At 41.4% G+C, this 21413-nt stretch overlaps 1 protein-coding gene across 2 annotated transcripts in view; it reads right to left on the bottom strand.

Moving 5' to 3' along the window:
• Window positions 1-11219, bottom strand: part of NDRG1 (N-myc downstream regulated 1) — a 40137-nt gene extending 28918 nt beyond the window's left edge. Inside the window, exon 1 of one of the 2 annotated variants that reach the window (XM_418430.8) lies at window positions 11165-11219. Coding sequence is in view for 1 of the 2 variants with exons in the window: in XM_040695409.2 (XP_040551343.1) it covers window positions 669-721 (53 nt within the window). In the remaining variant the exon portion in view is untranslated. Of the gene's footprint in view, window positions 1-668; window positions 3409-11164 lie in introns of those variants that run through there. The other variant, XM_040695409.2, reaches the window with a different exon arrangement.
• Window positions 11220-21413: the final 10194 nt, after the last annotated feature.

The following is a 21413-nucleotide window of genomic DNA, read 5'->3' on the forward strand; positions in this document are numbered from 1 at the left end:
GCCAACTTGGAGAAAACAAGTTTTTTTCCACTCCATTTGGCCAACTCAGCCTGCAAAAGGTCCCATGTTATTCCCTTTTGGACAAGCCACATCTACCCAGCAGACTCACACTATATCCAGCTATCAGCTGAATCCACTGCAGATGCACCTTACAGTTTTAAGTTGTAAAGCAATCTTTTTTTTTTTTTTTTTTTTGAGTAAGAGGAAATAAAGGCTTTCAGCTGGCAAAGCATCCTGGGTTTTCAGAACAGGGATCCCAACAAAGGAGCTAAGAAACCACACATCAGCTTATCCATCCTCAGACACCAGCAATGATGCAATCACACATACCAAACACTAGATAATCATAATATGTGATTTAATTCATTCCAAGAACAGAAATCAAACAAGTTCCAGTATACCTTGATGAAACAAGCTTCTAACTAAAAGAGAGGAGATTTAGAGTGGATATAAGGAGAAAATTTTTTAGAATAAGGTTGGTGAGGCATTGGAACAGGTTGCCCAGAGAGGTGGTGGGTGTCCCAACACTGAAGACCAGGCTGCAGGGGGCTCTGAGCAGCCTGATCTAGCTGTACATGTCCCTGTTCATTGAAGGGGAGTTGGACCAGATGACCTTTACAGGTCCTTTCCAACTCAAATGATTTTATGATTCTATTCTATGATCCTACCTTGCTTCAAACTTTATTATGCTGAAGACATGCACAGGGATGTCCAGGTTCATGCCACAGGGTGCACTGCCAAGCAGGATGGTCTCATGTCCATGAGGGCCTAGGGAAACCACTGCAAACACTACAGGATTTACCTCTGCACTCAAACCCAACCTTTCTTTATTTATACGGTATCATGGAGAACAAAGAACAGGAAAAGACTTCTGGCTAAATGCTTCATAAAGAAGGCAATTTCCTCAAAGCAGTTTGTTTAAACATTGGTGGTAGATATTATTCTCCTTTTGAGATATAATACTGACATAAAAGAAATTAACCTCACCAGAACAGCCTGACAGCATTTCCACCACAAGTTGAGCAAGCAGTCACTTTAAACATGGGACTAAATACTTGTGAGGATTTAATGGCAAAGAGAAAAGGGAGAAGGCCTTGGACTCTGAAGATCCAAGCTCTGGTGTTGCTCTCTTTGGGTAGAGAGGAACCATGCAAGACTTGACCCTGGGGCCACATGCTGGAGCCATTTCCAGGCTGGCCACATCGCTCTGAAAGCCCCATGTGTCCTAAGAGCTCAGGCACCAAAGCAGGTAGGAATTATCCCTGGAGGATTATCCAGGTAGGAATTTATTCTTGGAGGTGTTCAAGGCCAGGTTGGATGAGGCCCTGGGAAACCTGGTGTAGTATCTGATTTAGTGGTTAATAATCTTGCCCATAGGAGGGGGTTCAAACTAGATGATCTTTGAGGTCCCCTCCAACCCAAGCCATTCTATGAATGTGCGGCTCTGTTATTCTGTAGCAGCTCAAGACTTCATAAACAAGCAAGGTTGGAGCAAGGAGGGAGAGAGCTATGACATCTCGAGAGCTCAGTAAAAGTTCACTAGCAATGATATCTATCACATCCAGGTCAGACAAATTACCAAGCAGCTCAGGCCTCTGGCAACAAGGCAAAAAAAAGTTATTGTGATGTTCAAACAGCATTTATAACCTTGCATATAGCCAAATAGAGCTTTCCCAGTGATTAACAGCAAGCGATGTGAGCTAGTCTGATTAACTTAAAAGAAATATATATATATATATATATATATATATATATATGGTCTCTGTAAGATGGAGAAGAACTTGGAAAAAAACCCACAAACATCTCTGTTGCACAGAGACACGTGGACTTCACTTATAGCAACAGTGTATGGTTATGCTCTGCAATGTCTTAAACGCAGTTTGCATTTCAGATATTTCATAACAAATGTTACAAATTTATTCTTCCTGTTTATGATTAGCTTGGAAATTAATCATCTTGCAAGCATCCCAAAGTGTTCATGCATAAGCATCTGCCCACACTATGCCCTCTTTAAGCTATTCTTTGTTACAGGCACTGGTGTCACGAGGTCCTTTGTGTACTGTCTGAATTACTGATTTTCTCTGACATAGTTTCACACAATAAATCAAGAAGAGGTTTTAACAGAAGTGACTCTTTCAGAGCTCTTCCCCTTTTAAAAATACATGACTTGACAGTTACATGGCATCTAACTAAACTGAGCAGCAAGTGTCAAAAGTTGAAGATGCTCACCTACTTGGGGCACGATACTTGTCCTTAGCCTTTGGTTACTACATCAGCCTCTTGATTTTCAACTAAATGCTAATAACCAGGTAACCCTTACATTGCTTAACTTCTCTATCAAAAACATGTTTTTTTTAATTAAATAATACCAGGAATCTGAAACAATTATGCTGCCTCAGAGTGGCAGGGTGCACTTGGGTTCATAGATATTCTGTGCATCACTGTTACCCTTCTTAAAGCACAGAGCATTGCTGACCCTTAAGTTTTTTTGTGGCTTCTAACCAATTTGGCTTTATTCCCTTCCAACCCCTTTTTGAAGTTTCTCCACAATCATGCTTTAGTAGAAAATAAAGCTTAAGTCTGACAAAAAAAATTGGTTCTTAATAGCATAATGGATCATAACAGCAGTTCTCAAAGCCAAAAATAATTAGGGCTTAAAGTTTTAGACATTCTAAAATTGAGATTTATGTAATGCACTAATCAATCTGATTAGGAAACTGAGATGTTTCAGCCAAAAGCTTGAGTCCCATGCCAAGTAACATCCGAGTTAAGCCACAAGGATACGACCCCGATGATGGAGCCAGTGGTGGGTCTGCTGGGCTCCAGGTGAAGCACCACAGTGTTCCCTACAGCTTCATCATACCACTGTGGGTATGAAAACAAAGATCTCAGGGATTGTCTCCAGTCCTTTTGTTCCATCTGTTTCCCTTGTGTGGCTGGCACCAGTGCAGAGCTGGTCTGCTACAATCACTCTGGGATTAGACAGAACCCTTACACTGCCAATTCCTCATACCAGGGCCTGGTTCCTCTTCACAGGCATGATACACTCTGGCAGCTGAGCACTGGTAGTAGCATCAAAGCAAAGGGAACTGGAAGCAAACCCTCTCTCTATTCCACAGATATTGAGTAAATTGGAGAGAACTGTTGCAATACTGTTTGCACAATGTTCTGTCTGTGGGATGCAATGAAGAATGTTCCTTGGAAGGCCTAGGGTCCAACCATGCTTCTTGGGAGTAAAATCTAGCACACAAAAGGTGGCAGTGCTAACTAAAGTCCATGCCACGTCTTCCATTTCTTTTTTTCCTATGCTGAACACCCCTACCTCACTCCACAATATAATGGGCAACAGTTGGCACAAATGGAGAGCCTGCAATGTCTTAATGTTGTGCTCCCCCCCCCCCCCCCCCCCCCCCTATTGCAGCAATTCCCAATATAATCTAAAGTATAATAGCATGAGTCCAGGAAAGGTAGACTACAGACCCTGAAATTCATGTTTCTTTAGCATCTGAAACTGGTGGAAATCTCAGTGGAAAGTAAAGTCTCCAATAATGTGATTTCGTTTTCCAAAAAGCTTAAAAATACCCATGCTTTTAATATTAGCACTAAATAGTTTTTTTAGCTCTAAACAATGGTTATCCCCACCCACCTCCTCAAGCAGCCACTGTTCAGTGCTGACATGGCAGCATACACTCCTTGTAGAGTGTGGTGGCCCAGCATAGCAGTAGGGGAGCCCAGGGCCTCAGTGAGAAGAAATTCAACATCTAAGTGGCAGCCAGAATTTAGATATTCATTATGTCCATTTGTTCTACTGCCAAAGTTTTGCTTTAAACAACTCCAGGTCATGAGTGGTGGCACCAAAGAGTGAAAAAATCAAAGAGCAAGCAGATGCCTTCCAGGCCTTGCTCTCTCACACTACCAGGCCAGCACATCTCCTCTCACTGTCCCAGCACTCCTAGCATCCTCTCAGTATTCTTCCCCACACCCTCCCTACTCTCCTCCTTGAGCTGAGGGTAAATGGGTCTTAAGCAAAGATTAAACTAAAAATTTAAGGCAAAGTACAAACCCTGACACCTGAGCATTAGGCTGGGCTTTGGGGGTGGATTAAAAAATTGATACTGCAAAGACATATTTAGCATTTCATTGAATGGAAAGAGACAGCTTCTGCCACAAAGATTGCAGTCTAAACAGACAAGAAACAATCTATTGTTCCTGCAGCTCACCAGTGTCAGGCTATGCTCCCCACCCCCTCCTATTTTCAATCTGCCATGCTTTAACAGTTCGTAGCTTTTGCCCAGCTGCAACTACTTCAAAAAGTGGGTGGTTCTGTGCAAGTTAGAGGCAAAAACACAATGAGATTATTCCAGAAGGGACATGCTCATAGTATACTCAGAGATGAAGAATGTTATTGGGCTCTAAACTGCACCCTTTCAAACACATAGTGAGTTATTTTTATTTATTTTGCATTTTCATGTTGATGTTACAAATACAAGTAATCAAATTACAAAACAGCATGACAAAGGTTGTTGATGTGTTTCAATTTACATTTATTCATTAGGTCATGCTATATGGGTTACAGCTTCTGAGTTCATAGACTACTTGTTCTACCAGCTACTAAAATTGCTTGCTCATTGCTATTATAAGTTCTCTAAAATCCTTGCCAAAATGTCTGGGATGAAGTTTTCCATGACAAGTGTCCAATGGTTTCTGTTTGTTTTTCAGTAGAAAAGTATAATTTATGGATATCTTTTTGTTCCTGCAAACTTTCAGTCCCCTTTTCTGGAAAGAACTTTAGCATTCTTGAACTTAACCAGGACTGGAACTTTGCACAAATGGTCATTGTGTTAAGGACACAACTTTCATTCTTCCCAGGGAATTCCCATTATAAAGTTACTCAAATTTAAGCATTAGCACATGCTGAACAATTCAGGGCTAGATTTGAGTAACAGCAATATTGTTTACAAGCCTCAACATCTAGAGATACAAAATAATCTTCCTAAGGGCTGTACTCACCATTGCCTGTATCACAAGGTAAGAGGTCAGTGGGTTAGTATCACAGTTAGCACGACCAAGTGCTGGAATACTCTTTGTTTCTTACAATAAGAGCTTCCAAACTCCATCAAGATGATGAAAAGGCAATTTGTTATCCTCAGACGTTGTTTTGCAATACCTTCTCCATCTACACTCCAAGTCAGCATCTATTGCATCAAGTAGTGAATTACAAGTTATCACTTTCTAGACTTTCCTTATAAGAGAGGCTGGGGTTACCCAGGCACACCTTGCCATTCATAATTGGGATTTTACACACGACATAAAAAAGAATGCAGTATGTTCCACAAGGGAGAAAAAAAAAATGTGTTATGTTCTTAAATAAAATACTTTTTAAACATGTCAAAATATAAGGGGTCATCACTAAACACAGCAATGCCTGTATTTCATAGAATAATCACATAATCCAAAATGGTTCCAAATTGTCAAAGGATATAAACACATCCTAAAATTTAGCAGGGAAATGTTACATACAATACACAGAAAGTATATTTAGAGCACTCAAGAATCCTAGCAGAAAGAAAATGACATCATTAGCTTGACTAGGTGCACACAAGCTTCCCAAAGGAAGTTAAACCAAAAACTGACAACAAGAGCAATCCTTCCTTCCTCTAATAGTGTATTTCCTGTCTGGATGTCTGCTTACTCCTCTAACGAATAAGATTTCCTTTGAATGTTTTATTCTACTTTCCTATCTACTTTTCCATTACACTTTGTGCCTACTATTAAATACATTCCTGTACATAAAATATATACTGATCTTAAGCTTTGAACACCAGTTCTTCCATCTAGCTTGACCTAACTGTAGGGATGACTGTTCACTGCAGGGTAGTTGGACTAAATGAACTTCAAGGGTCCCTTCCATCTCAAATGATTCTATGACTATGATCTACAGAATCTTCTTGAGGGACATTACAGTTAAGATCCCTATCACTTACTTTTTCTTCCTAAACATCAGAATTTCTATAGAGAAATGAAGTCATAAGAGTGGTGAAATGGCAAGGAAACAAATAAGTAATTAATTCAGTAAATAAATAAACACCAAACCAAACAAACAACAGTGACAAGAAAACATCATGAGAACCTTGATAGAACATGAAAAAAATGGTTTTAACTAATCAGGTTTTCATGCTATCCTAGCTTTTAAGGTTTGCTCTTTCCATAAAGTTTTACATCACCCATACAATACTAACAGACTGGTCTTAGGCATAGTAGCAAAGAAGGAACAAGAGCTATACTTTTGACACTATACTTAGTTCAGAGAGGAAGTAGACAGTTAAAGGCTTGGAGAAGTACTCAATATCCAATTTTAAAAACAGGACTTGAAAAGGAAGATCTGCATGGATCAACTTCCAGCTATAAAGAGAAAAAAAAAACCTGACTGACAGATGAAAAAGATATATTAAAATTGCGACAATTAACTGAAAGGAAGTAGCACAAAACCCAAAAGAAACATAGGAAACGTGATCAGCCACACAAAATTAGAGCAGTAAAACTGACATACATCCTGCTTCGTACAAACAGATGTAGCTGTGGAAAATTTCATCAGTATGAGCAGTCCAGTTGTGCATCCACACACACAACGTGGAGCTCTGCTGGATGGAGAACATCCCGTTGACAACAAACTGCTGGGTGCCATCCAAAGACAACACTCCCATGCCAGTTTGGAAACAAAACAGGCCTGATCCTGCATCAGCCCTTAGCTAAAAGTAAAACTAAACTCATCTCCCTCATTGTTAACATAGGAGCTTGCACATTTGAGTCTGAAACTTGGATAATTGCAGGCTTTACTCTCTAAGCACTTTCTGAGTTTAATGACATGGCAAATAATGGTACTGATTCCCACAGATGCTCTGAATTGCGTTCAGTTATGTCATAATAACACTTTAATAATACATGATCACCTATCTGAGAGAAGCTGAGAATGATTTGTTACTGCTATTCCAACTCTGCAGTCAAAGAGAATTAACAATAGGGATTACCTCCCGCTGACTGCCCCCACTGAAGTTACCCAGAGCTCTGGAAGTGACACGGATAGGAAAAAACACCACCATTTGAGAGAAACAAGTTCAATAGCCATTGATTTCCAAGAAGCCTAACCCAGCTTTTTAATAATCAGTACCAACACACATTACCGAAGTTGAAAACAGGAATTCCATATTCAAAGCCTTTTAGACACTTTCAGAATATTTCCCATGACTTTCCAGTACTAGAAAGTCATATATTCACCACTTTTCAGGCACAGATTTTGATGGATAGCACAGGGGCAACTGCTGCTTCCTTGATTTGCTGGAGATCCCCATGTCTAAGTCTAGAAACTTCTCCATCAAGAAGGTGACAGGGACAGCACCTTTGTGCATAGGTAAACTTAGCAATGCTCATCTAAAAGCTGAAGGGCTATCTACATGTAGCACTATTTGTTTGGAGAAACAGCATCACTGACAGGACAGAGTGTGCTCTTCTGCACTACTGTGAGATTTCTAAGTCAGAAGCAAACAAGTCTGTCAGCTAGAAGTCTCACTTGGTTTCAGTAATCAGCTGAGGGACATGGTTTAGTGGGAAGTATTGGTGATAGGTGGACAATTGGACTGGATGACCTCAGAGGTCTTTCCCAACCTTGATGATGTTATGATTCCATGATTTCATCATTATTCATATCAAGCAGCTGCTGCACCTGTCATCATCTCCTGATTCCTGCAGTTTCCATTTCCAGTGGTCAAATCAGAGCAACAAGAGAAAGTCACTGCTGCTGAATACTGCTGGGATTTAACTAATACAGGCCACTACTTTCCCAGGCTGTATTTCCCCTGACAGCAAAAGGGCTTTTGCTGCCTTAAGCTTCCAGCTGTATGCATGATGTAAACGCTGCTGAGCTACTATAATTAGAGTTTGTATTATTTTTGAGAATTTTACTGTTCCTAGTCATCTTCTTTCCAAAGAACTTCAAGCCAGCTTCACCCATCTGTATAACTTCTTTCACTCTGTCCGTTGTGAGGCAAAAAAAGTAGGAAACATCTCATTACGTTTACACTCCTCATTTGGTGCAACACAGCTCTAATAAGGATAAGTAAAAGAACAGTGTCTTCTGTGGGAAGTTCAAAGTTTGCCAAAATCCATTAAGCTGGCCATGAGAAGATACATGTTGCATTTCAGTCAAACAGATTCAGCACTTTGGTTTAACAATTTGAGTCAGATTATATTTCTCATGTCAGTTCACTCTTAAGCCCACCTGAACTGCAGGGACAAATTATTCATCTGGCTTAGAACTATTTTGAAATGACCAGGCTCCCGTGCCAAACTGTTTCCCAAGGTGCACTGTGATATTCCTAGAGAAGAGGAGGCTCAGGGGAGACCTTATTGCTCTCTATAACTACTTGGAGGGAGGTTGTAGTGAGCTGGGGGTCAGCCTCTTCTCTCACGTAACTAGTGATAGGACTAGAGGGAATGGCTTCAAACTGCGCCAGGGAAGGTTCAGGCTGGACGTTAGGAAATACTACTTCTCTGAAAGGGTGGTCAGGCACTGGAATGGGCTGCCTGGAGAGGTGGTGAAGTTACTGACCCTGGAGGTGTTCAAGGAACGTTTGGACGTTGTGTTGAGGGAGATGGTTTAGCGAGAACCATTGGTGATGGGTGAATGGTTGGACTGGATGATTCTGTCGGTCTTTTCCAACCTTTGTGATTCTATGATTCTATATGTAGCTGTCATAGTGTAAAAGGAAAACTCAAATTATAGAATAATATTTCCCCTAGGAGCAAAGAAAACTGGGGAATCCTGCTGTTCTCACTGAGCATTCTTCTGATCTACTCAAATAATCTGTTATGGCTTTAGCCTCTTTTTCTATTTTGGCAAGAACAAAAAAAAAAAAACACCATTGTGCAGGGGAGAAAGAGCACAACTTAAGGAGGCTTTAGGTGGTGAAGGTGCTGGTTCCCAAACAGCAGCATGCACATGTGGCAGCGTTCCCTCAGCAGGGACACCTACATCATTTCTTGTGCTGTTGCCAAATTCCGTGGGCACCCAACAGTTCAACATGTCTATCCTGGTGCCACTTCAGGTGAAGTGACCAATGAATGAAGGGCACCAGTATATAAATCTATTTTCTGAAGAGAAATAAATGAAAAATCCCAGCTTGGCAAGACCTCCTAGATCCCCCTCTACTAGTTTGGTTTCAGGCCAGCTATTCCAAAACATTAAGTGATGACTTAAAACATTAAGTGAACCGAGAGAAGAAATAATTCCTTGAGATTGGGCATACTCTGGATGTTTTGGTTCAAAGTTTTCAAGTTGAAGCCCAGCCTATTCTGTGTTTGCCTAACAGCAGTTCAAGGAACTCACATTCAGAAGTTGCAGCCTGCAGTTCCTCAAACCATTACGCCACAGCATCTGTTCCATTTATGCTGAAAAATATCAGATTTAGAAACCATACACCTCCAAAGAAGTCTCTCATCACTACATTAAAAACTGTTTTCACTGTACAAGCGATTTCCAGATTCCTCTGTCTGTCCAGTCACACACCTGTTCCCCCTAAATCCACTGATGAATTATTCTTCTTGAAGGCACCAGTGCTTATTAGTACTCAGGAGATCATACAAACACTTTGGAACACTTTATTTTTTGCTGCATCTATTCCTGTTCTACATTTCATCCACAGTCATTAAGATCTTGCTGTGCATGGGACAGAGTACAGCATTAGCTGCTCACTGTTGACTTCAGTACTCGTGGTAAGAACACAGTTACTCTATGTCAAACTCTGTTAGACTTTGGTTAAGAAAACACAAGATTTTTAAAAACACACTCCCAGAGCCAAGTTCAAACTGCACAAACTTTGCTGCTGGCCAAAGCTTTGCTGTAAATTATGCCTGTAACAGCCAAGACTAAAAACAGCAAGGCAGGCTTACACGTGTGTAAGTATTTCATAGCTCTTGTTTAAAGGCTATTTCCATTGCTTGCCCCAAACGGTGCACATATCAGCAGCTGTATATTTTTTGACACATTTGATTCAAAAAAAAAAAAGGGGAGAAAAAGTCAGAGTAAGTCAAAGCAGTGTGAAACCTAGTAGAGTATCTGGACAGAAAGCTTCATGTTGTCACTGATCTCTTCCATGCCTCTACTACTGCACTTTCCAGGTTCAAAACACAAGTCTCATTTAAATAGTCAAATCAGGAAAAATAAAATAAAATTAACATAATACAGCTGGTAAATATCTCTATCCGGAGCCTAAAAAGAATCCCCAGCATTTCTGGGGATGGGGTGCAAAACTGGACATGAGAGACTTCATAAAACAGTGGGTAAGACAGTGGGTAAGGCGAGTTTGCAAGTGTTTCATAGAGAAACCATAAACCATAACTAAGTAGAAAGCACTAACCAAAACATCCTCACTGCAGAGTGAAATCTCTTCTTTCACTAGATCCAGTACACACATTGCCTCCACTACAAACACTACACTGAAGTGATCTGAACCTGAGAAGTGCCTGAAAGGGCTTAATTAATTGCACCCAGCAGAACATATTAAGATGGTAACCCCACTGAAACCACTGACAAGGAAAGTCTGGATGTCAATCAAGTCTATCATCTGCTGCAAATACAACGCGGAGCAGCGACAGCACAGAGACAAGAGCAACAAGCGCCAGTAGTCAACTTCCGTAATAAAGTATGTGCTTTCGTTTCACAGCTGTTTACCAGCCCAGACCGCTGCTACCACGGGAGCCTCAAACGTGACAGCAGCATCCAGCAGCTGCCGCCGCCGCTGCTAGGGCTGGGGCACGGCTCGGCTGCCAGCTTGCAGCCCCCGCCACTCCACCAACCACTTTGCCAGCAACTAGAAAAACCCTGCTTGGAAGAAGTGGGAAGAAAAAGGAAAAAGAGAAAAAAAAAATGAAAGAAATAAAGAGAGAAAAAAGACAGAAGAAGAGGGGGGGAAAAGCGAGAAAATGAGAAAGAAGAAAGAAAAAGATAAAGAGAAAAAGAGGGGATGACGCAATGCTAGACCCTCGAATGGGCTTGGCTGCAAGGCTTAGAGGGAGGTTAAGTGGATGGTTGGATGGCTAACTGGGATGGATGGATAGATAGACTAACGGGTAAAAAGACTGATAGATAGATAGGCGGACCCACCCCTACCTGCCCCAAGAGCCGCTCTCCGTGCGCTGCCACCGCCGCACTCCGATCGCCACCCGCCTGCTCCCGCGGGGTGGATTTATAGCCCTCGCCCCGCCCGCCGGGAGGCGCTGCCCTTCGCCGCTGCTGTCCGTGCCTTCCCGGCGGCCGCACGGGGCGGGACGCCACCCGTTTCGGGGCTCCGCCCGCCCGTCCCAGCGTCCTAGTGCCTCCCCCGCCGCCTGTGGATGTCAACACCCCGGCTGCCAGATCTGTACCGGGTTCCTACATCTCAAGTGCCCCTCCGTCAATATCTCGGGTCCCCCCTCATCCATCGGGTCGTGAAGCCCAGCCGGGAGCGGGCTCACTTCTACGTCTTCTTCCCGGGGAAGATTTGGGTGCAGTGAATGGCTGAGACCTGCCCTGCTTCACGAAGTGTTTACCGTGCCGGGAAAGAGTTTCACACAATTCAATGAGGAGAGGCGAGTTTGCACAAGAGGTTTTCCCAAGGACCCGAAGAGTAGCATTCCTGGGAAAGGCTGAGAAAAGGACTGCAACGGGGGAGGGGGATCCTGGTACAGGGGGTCAAAACCATGTGTATGTGTGTGCTGCTATATAAAGATAAGCCTGCTTACCAAATTCTGAATTGCGAAACTTAGGCATTAATATGACCACTAGGGCTGAATGCTGCTTTCAGTAGAAACAAAATAACGCCGTCGTACATTTCTAATGAAGTTCAGAGGGTGCAGCGGGCGCAACAAGTGCTGTGCGAGTTTCCCAGAGAACAGCTCTTTGGCAAGAAGCACAGCTAATCGTTTATTCCAAAAAGAGGCCCTAGCCTGCTGAGTAAAGAGTATCTCTGTATACACAGATCTGCTGTGTAACCACCCGCAAAGGGGCAGGTTAAATTGTGACAGCCTGCTCTGCTTTTCTGACTTTCTGTAAAGCGCACTTAACTCCATATGTGTGATTTCACATAACAGCCACACTTCTATGACAGACTGCTGTGACCCAAACTATTGAAATCCACAGCGTATTTTCATACTCTGTCATGCAGCAACTTGAAGGGGAAATCAGAAATTCCTGATACTCTGCAACTCTGCTAAACTCTCAGCCTCTGTTTTCTCAGCTATACAATAAGCTTACCAAGTCCAGCCTGTAAAAGCTTGCTGCAGTTCAGATGCATATTAGCTTCTCTCCTCCTAACCCCGCTTCTGCACCTGAGTCAAAAGTGCTGACTTTGGAAACAGCAAACTGGAAATCTGGTTCTTTTTGAAATAGTGAGAGACCATGTTGTGCAGCAGTAACTATGAAATATTAAGTGTTTACTAAATCTAAGTTCTCATCAGGTTTTCTTACCTTGGATTAGTTGATGTCTACAAGGGTGAATAGTGTTTCTAAAGCAACAAAAGGAAAGCATTTGTCATTCTGAGACACAGACAGAGCTGCTCTGTGTATGCTCTCTTTGTTTTTTTTCATCACAAAAGGTCAAACAGTTTTCGTGCTCCTTTTAAACTGTGAGGCCAAGAAGCTAATGAAACCATGAAAAATCATTTACAACTGATCCAATTTCAAAGTCAGATCTTCAAAATGAAGTCATCTAATAGCTTGGCTCGCTGTTTGTTATGGAAGATCTGTCTAGATCAGTGGCTCCTAAAGTTATGGAACAAGTGCTAGAACAAAAAGATGGGCTTGACTAATTTTCCAAGGGATTAATCCTTTCTTCATCTGATCATGAAACAAAATCACTCGGAAGCATTCAGTCCTTCAGAAAACAGATCTGGGTTGGTGTCTGTGTGGTTTGGCCCACCCTCAAGCAGTTTTTCATTCTGCTGTGCTTGGCTGCTTTCTGGGGAAGGGGCTGAAAGCTCAAAAGGTTCAAACGGAACGAACCATTTCATATGCAGCAAACACAGACTTCTGCAGTAAAAACAGGTACTGAGATTGGAACGAACTGGAGAGCTGGAATGAAGTGTTTTCTTTTGCTTTGAATTCTGCAGTTTGTTATTTGGATCACATGTAGTGTTGGACTCTCAAAAATACTGCAGACAGAGAGGTAGAAGCCTCCAGGAGTCAGTAGCTGGAAACATGTGCATCCATATTGAGACCCCTCACTAGCTCAAGCAGAGTTCCTACCTATTCTGCTTGTTTATGATAAGAGAATAGATGAGAATAGGCTGAGAATAACATAGTGATTCACAGGGCCTTTTGAGGGTGGTTGGTAGATTGCAAAAGAAGATGTTGTTGTTCCAAAACCAAGTTAGGAAGTATTTTACTATGTGAAGATGTAATTGCTGAAGTTTGTACTTGGAGAGCCAAATCCTGCCATGTGCCAGAAAGGAACACAGCTGAAAGCTTGGGGAACTTCATCCACTTGGCTTCAGGCAGTCTACTTAGAAAACAGGGAAAACAGGAATTTCAAGGCTTAATTTGCTAGGGTGGCACTGCTGACAAAGCAGCAGGCAGCTCCTCAGTGAGCTTTCAGCCCGTGCTGGGCTGCACGACTGCTCACGCTGCCTTCCCATGGTGGCTGAGCATCTCATGTACCATTCGCAGTACGTGCGGAGACTTGTGGACTGGAGGAACCACCGTGCTAGGGAGGCAGGCCAGCTGCCAACCACAGGGGCCTACTGAAAAGCTAATGAGTACTTCTACTTTAAATATTATTTTATTTAATAAACCAGCTTTATGCAGCTGGCATGCATTTAGCTTTTTCAAATGAGCATCTCTGTGGGGAAGTCTGCCCAGCCACTGATTTCCATTCCTCTACCAGCTAACAGGCTGTTCAGAATTTCCTGAAAGCACCACTGCTCCCCAGTTCTGTCTATGACTTCCAGTTGAGATGGCAGCATCGGTCTCCCAAGATTTTTAAAAGTAAATAGGCATTGATTTACTGGTTTACTTTGTTCTAGTAAGCTGAGGTTTTGCACACCCAAAGAGATACACAGAAGGAAAGGAAAGGTCAAGCTTCCATATTTCCATGTTAGAGAAAGATTGATGTTCAGTACATAATCATATGTGCTGACCAGAAACCTGCTTAAGTCTTCCAGTACCTGGAAGTAATGATCTTTCAGAATTTAAAAAGCTCTTTAAAGCCATTAACTAATCAATGCTTACCAGGCTCCAGGGAAAACAAGATGGAACAAATGAAGATTAGGGACCTGATTCAGTACCCACCAAAGGGCAGCGGTTTCATCTGTCTCAATACTATAGGAAGAGACTTTAATTATTTTACTGTTCTCCTTTCCTTGCTATGACAGCATTAACACAGGAAATTTCAGTGGTTGTGCTGCAGCAGTAAAGAAGGAAGAACAGTTGAATGAACTTGGAGCACAGCATTATTTTTTGAAAAAAGAAGTCCCTTTCTTTAGAAAACTCTCTGCACTCTATTTACATTTAAGCAGTGGTAATATTATTAGTCACTGCTAGAGTAACTGGGTGTTCCCTTCTTCTCACTAACAATACAGCTACATGTTTTATGAAAAATATACTTGATGTTTGCTGGTTCATGTAAAAAGAATTCCCTGTGTGACCCATCAAATATCACACCCTATCCACCGGGAATTTTATTTTACTGGAGCTTTTGTTGTCTTTGGATCCCTTGATGATGCTGACACGCAGCCATATGGATCAGTTGTCCTCCAAAAATTATCCAATGCAGCTCTGAAGTGGGGCACTGACCTCAATAAAAATTATAAATAAATAACAGAATGGACTACAGATTCACATGCCCTTGTCACAGTTTTCCCTGATATCATTCATATCCCCACATAAGTACTTATTTCCAGTTTGGAAACTGCTCTTGGCAGGTTTATCTTTTTCAGTAAGAGCATAGATGTGAGATGACTCATTGGGCTTGCAATATGAACTTCCTTCCATTTGCAAAGGAAGTAACAGATTTTTTTTTTCATATGTTTATTTAGAAACTAGGGTATTTTTTTTTTCTAGGTATTAATTTGATGAATGGAGTGGCTGATTTTTTTATTATTTTTTATTTTATTTTATTTTATTTTATTTTTGTTTGTTTACAAAGGTATGTCCCTTCAGGAGGTTTCTGGTGAAGCATTCAGGAGATTTTGGTTGGAACTAGACAATCTTTCAGATCCCTTCCAATCCACGCCTTTCTTTGATTCTATGATTTTTTCCAAAGGGAACATTTTTGCAGGAAGTTCGGTGAACTGACGTGACATCTATGAGCAAAATTCACAGCAGGACTCAGCTGCTGAGTGATGGTCCCAGCCCCAGAATCAGCCCTCATGCTTTCAGTCCAATGCATGGGAACTACTAAAGTGCCTAAGAACTGGGTTTCAGAGGACTCAACATGCTGAATGGCAAATATTAAACCTACCCAAGAGAAAGTGCCAAGAGAGGCAAGGTTTAAAATAGGTTTTATGTTTATTTCCACATAAGGTTTTTGGCTCTGAGTCATCTCTGAGAGAAAAATATCTATGATCCATCAGTCTGTGCTTTCTCTATTACTGCCTCATAGTCAATAACCCATGGATAATGCAGGTCAGATACCATACACATGCAGTTGAGTTGGAGCACAGCCGTCCTGCTTACCAGGAAAAAATCTCAACCACAGTCTACTCAGTGGTTATACACCCATTGCACAACATTTTGCTTGCAATTTCTCTTGTTGATGCTAATGCATCTTGGGAAAATAAATCATCAAACCAGACAAAACCAGAAGAATTTGGTTCTGCGGCTCACAGATGTCATTTGAAAGGCTGGGAGATTGCTCCATATCCCTGCTACAGGAGGAAAGGGAATCAGGATTTACCATGTAGTACTCCAGTTTTTCCAGTGCTCTTCCAAATAGGGCTCAGGTTGTAATATCTAGCTTAAAGCTAGATATTCATGAAGAGAGCTTTTTCATTGTGTCTCTTGGGGAAAGATGGAATCAACAGAGACTCTCTGAAACTTGCACACAATTAGACAATAAGGAGAAAATCCCGAATGGGATTTCAGTTAGGGTCTAGAACAACTCCTCTTCCTAGTACAGCAGTGGTTTTGCACATAGCAAGTGGTAAAGGTTTGGATTTGGTGGCAGCCCAGCAGGGTTATCTTGTCCTGATTTCAGCTGTGACAGAATTACTTCCTTTGTAGTGCCTGGTATAATACTGTGTTTTGGCCTTTGGAGAAAAACACAGTTGATAATACAATGATGTTTTAGTTGTTGCTGAGCAGTGCTGCACAGAGCCAAGGATGTTTCGTTTTCTCAGCTTGTACTGCCTGGCCAGTGAGGGAGATGAGGGAACACAGGGAACTGGGAGGGGACAGAACCAGGACAGCTGACCCAAAATGGCCAGAGGTATATTCCATACCATATTTCCATGTGTGAAAAAAACCATAAAACTGAGCGGAGTTGACTGGTGTTGTAGCTGCTGCTCTGAGACCGTTTGAACATTGATTGGTGGGTGGTAAGCAGTTGCTTTGTGCATCACTTGTTTTGTAAATATATGTATCATTACTATTATCTCTGTCTTCCTTTTCTGTATTATAAAATAGTTTTTACCTCAACTCATGAGTTCTACTTCTTTTCCTTTTTTTCTGATTCTCTCCCCCATCCCACTGGGTAGTTGGGGAAGTGAGCAAATGGCTGCATGGAACCTGCCTTCCAGGTACCACAACATGTCTTTGTTCGCTTGCATGTTGACCACAGCTGGAGTGTAATGCACTGCTGCTAACTATCTTGCCTGATTTAATCTCATGTTTTGTACTCAGGCAGGTTCTTTGTTTTTATCTTCTTTATCACCTGCTTGTCACAGAGCAGGAGAAGCAGAAGAGTGCCATTCGCCATGGCCTGTCTGCATGCTGATGATGGCCTCTGTGGAAAGTGCATGGTGGCCAGCTGCTCAACAGTCCTCTTGTTTTCCCAAGGCTAAACACAAAGCTGTATGGAGCTTCTGAGAGATCAGAGAATAGGTTTTATGGCACCTGATAGCCCCTTTTATGAGGCTATTTAGGCCTGTTGAGGGAATATTGCAATCTTCAGGCCTGTCCACCTGCTAAACACACACGTACACACCTGTATATACAATGACATAGAGCTGATTTCTTTAGGGATCAAGGCTAAATATACAGATGAATGCAGTACATTCCCTTTTAGGCGTAGCTGTACTGAGCGGGCATGAGATATTATTCTTGTCTTATTCGTGTTGATTCTTTTCATGCCAACTATAAGCAGGCAAGGAAGTACAGAGACCTGTTTGAACTGTGAACTAAAAGCAGCTCTGTAACCCTGTACAGTGGTCAGAGGAGGAATGCAACATTGCACCTTTATAAATGAGTGGGAATTTTTTGCAGATCTCAAAGGTAGATGATCTTCTCCATCCCTTATCCAATAATACTTTGCATTATTCAGGAAGGGTTTACTTTGACTGAAGAAATCATATTACAAAGTACTCTTTTTGTCATGGGCAACTACTATTTTCTATCTCTCTTCTGAGAGCAGCGTATTTATTTCTCTTCCAAAAATGACCTGCAAGAAGACAAGCTGCACAAGTCACTAACTTACTTTCTGAAACGTGTGTCAAGCCTGGAGTTTTTCACTTATTTATATAATACAGACTTTGCAGTGACTTGTTACTCAATAGAGACATGACCAGGAAGATACAAACCATTCAGACCCAGCCATCACAGGACTTGTAAGCCATCAGAAAACTTCGTAATTCTAAACACTTTGGTGCTGGTCAAATTGACTTACATGTCAGTCAGAAAGCTTGGTCACTTTCTGCAATTCCTGTACTGACCCAGGCAGAAGACACCAAATGCAAGGTGATGTCATTGTTTGTGACCTTTATTTTGCTAAAAAAATTTCTCCAAAACCGAAATACCCGTGCTTCCCACTCTCCTTTTACCCCTCATCTTTCATGATTATGTTTTGAAGGAAGTTTCTCTACTATCTATCAATCTGGAAGATAATTTCTTCCCCCTCACCTCACCTCCCACTCAGTCTTGCTGAAGTGTTTCTTTATGCAAAAATACAGAAACACAAATACATGTGTGTTCCAGAATGCAGAATGCTTCTTTTTTTTTTTTTTTTTTTTTTTTTTTTTTTTTTTTTTCACAGCATCTCTGAATATCCAGCTCACATCTCAGATGAAGTTTTGAGCCCACTGGCCAAAGATGGCTTGAAACCAAGCCATCAGAACAGGCTGGCCACTGCCCATCAGTGTAAGGTGCAACTAAGTAAGTATAAGTCAGAATTCTTTCCCAGCTAGATCTGTCTAATTTTTATAAGGCAGTGCCTGCTGCTTGAGAATGCACTTAAAAATATACACCTTTTGGTCTGGGAACAGAATTACATAGCAAAAGCACAGATGAACAATTTACTAAAAGAAAGACTTGCTCTGCAAGACGGTCTGCTAAATAGCATAATTTGCTGTCAGTTAGATGACTGCTTATGAAATTTTTGGTTATAGAAGCTGCTTGTATAATTTGAACCTATAGCCAAGGAAGCGCATAAAACACAAGCACCTATGTAACAAATAACTCAGTTTTTTTTCCTATTCCATATTCAGAGAAATGCAAGTTGATTCACTTTTCACAGCAAAGGGACTTTGTTGTAAAGAAGGTGCTGCAGAGGGTGTAGGACACAGAGAGCAATTATAGACTGCAATCTAGTCTCAGGGTCTCTTTAGGCAGAATTTGTCAAAGGCCAGGTGTGCAATACTAAGAGGAAATAATGGAGTAGGGGCAGGAGAAGGGAGCAATAGAAAAGGTGATTGCAGTTCTTGCAATAAATCTGAACATGCTTTGTTTTTGTCAGCCATTTCAAGACAGTTGCTCAGAATCAAAAGCCAGCTCTAAATCATCAGTTCATTTATTTAATAACTTTAAAGGCTGTTCCCTATTAAACTGGACATGGTAAATCTGTTTGAGATTAGCAAATTGAATGAGTCAGAAAAAATTCCCACTTCAGTGTTAAGTTTGTCTTTTATGGGCTAAATCTCAAACAGATGCTAGGTCCATATCACGAAATATAAACTGACCAAAATCCAATCTCTGTCTCTGACACTAAGTGGCCCAAACTAGCTCCGGCTTCATGTCATAAGACCAGACCTTTGCAGCAGACCGACCACATAAACGTTACATGGCACTTGACCCTGCCTTTCTTCTGTGCTACAAGTGATGTCCCCATAGTTCTAAGACATTATCAATATTTTTTCATCTGTTTTTCAGTTTAACAGATCTTAAATAGTCTGAAGGAAGTGTTGCAATCCACAAAAGTGGTATTTTTATGGCACAAAGCTGAAGGGATATTCTGCACACCCCAGGGTATGAATGAGACAACACAAGCACATTGGAAGATGCAAAGCCCAATGGGATAGCCTTGGGATCTGTGTAGGCTGGAGTGCAGTCTTCTCCATGCTGCTGGTGGACAGCCATGCAGCAAACAGCAATTAAGAGGTGTGGGCAGATGAAGGACAGGGATTTGAGCTCACACTCTGTCCTATGTTAGCTTAGACATACCTAGATGAACTGAACAGGTTTTATTATCTTATTGTTTTATTGGATTTATTGAAATTCAAATTTCAGTTGGGTACATGGAACACTGGCTGACACTGGCCAAAGAAAAATGTCAGCTTTACCAAATATATATTTTTTTAAATGTGCAAAAATATAAGGAAAATACAGGTATTGTATTCTTATCAGAAAGGAAAAATTAAAGAAATATTAAGCAGTTCTCAAGATGCTTGAGTAGTAGGAAAGCAACTGAAATCCAAATTCCATTTCTAAAAAAACCTTTCTTTGACCTAAGGCAAAAAGAAGTAGAGAGACTCTTGCTCTAGGATTCATTTAGCTAGTGAAATCAGCAGAAATAAGTAATTGCTGGTTTGAGGTTCCTGATTAATGAAAAATCACTGAAGGGAGAGTGGTGAATGTAATATAGCTTAGATTCGGTAAGGCTTTTGGCAACCATCATTAAAAATATTCTTCTTTTCAATCTAAGAAAGTATGAGATGCATGAATGTGGCTTAAAGAAATGGGTATACTGCTAAGAACAAAGTGTGTAATAATCCCAGGTGAAGGCCAGTAACAAGTGGAGCGCTGCAAAGGTCTAATATTGGTCAAGATTTTCATCGATTATTTGGATAATGAGATTATCATCATTTGCTGTATCCCACAGCAAATTCAAGGCGGTGTTACTGAGGGAAGGTGATTGCTCTACTAAGCAGCAAAGATTTAACACAGAAGGACCCTGTGAAATATGACTACTGTACTAAGAGGAACTTCATGATATCCAGCAGCAGAAGGTCTACGCCTCGAGTGGAATACTCCCATACATTGGCACAAGCTGGGAATTGGATGGCTGACCCTTAGTGAAAGGAGATCTGGAGACTGTGGTTGATACCAGAATGAGTCAAGAGACCGCTCTCACTACAAATAGTACAAGAAGCACATCTGATTACACCAGTAATGTGCCCAGAGTATTTGGAGAAATTGTTACCTCCTTTATTTATCTCTGGTGAGACCAGTTTTGGATCTCCCAAGATATCGAGAACCTTAAAGAGCCTAGCAAAGATCTGCAGCGATAGTCAGGAGATTAGGGCATATTACCTTTAGGAAGAAGGTAAAGGACCTGGGATTGTTTAGACTTGCAAAGAGGATTCTCAGGAACAGGCCAATAGCAGCCTACCTCTATCCAAATGCAAACTGCAGGGGTGATGAAGCCAAATGTTCAGTAGTGGCAGAGCATAGAATCAAGTCATGGCTACAGACAGAGAGGTCGGGATTACCTCTAAGTTTAAGAAACTAGCATAACTAGGAGAACAAAAACAAGTTCTGCTAAGTGAAAGTTGCAGGCAAAGGGAAAGTTGTCAAAGGAAGGTGTATGGTAGATCACAAGGTGGGGACTACCACCATACAACTGAGAGTGGGCAGTGAGATAGACCAAGACTGCTATAAAGGTGTACTGTGAAGGCTTCATCTTACTGTCCAAAATAACCAGTCACTGGCCTGAAATACTACAGTTCAGCATGTCACCCGGGTATGGAATGCAGGCTAATAATTCTAAAAATTCAAGAAAGAAGTTAAAAATGCAAAAATTTTGGTATACAGTAACATGATTATTAGCCATATTTGGCTTTATTCCTTGCCCAAAGGGCAATTTGAATTAGTGCTCTTCTAAAAAAGGATCAAACATATAATTTTTAAGATCTGACAGGGTTTTGGTAGTAATAGGAACAACTTGGCCTGTGGAAAATTCCAGGATTTTGTATACACAAAACTAGAATATACAATGCTTAATGTCATTGCTGGATTG

This window comes from Gallus gallus, chromosome 2 (genome assembly GCF_016699485.2).
Source record: "Gallus gallus isolate bGalGal1 chromosome 2, bGalGal1.mat.broiler.GRCg7b, whole genome shotgun sequence".
Classification (NCBI taxonomy): domain Eukaryota; kingdom Metazoa; phylum Chordata; class Aves; order Galliformes; family Phasianidae; genus Gallus; species Gallus gallus.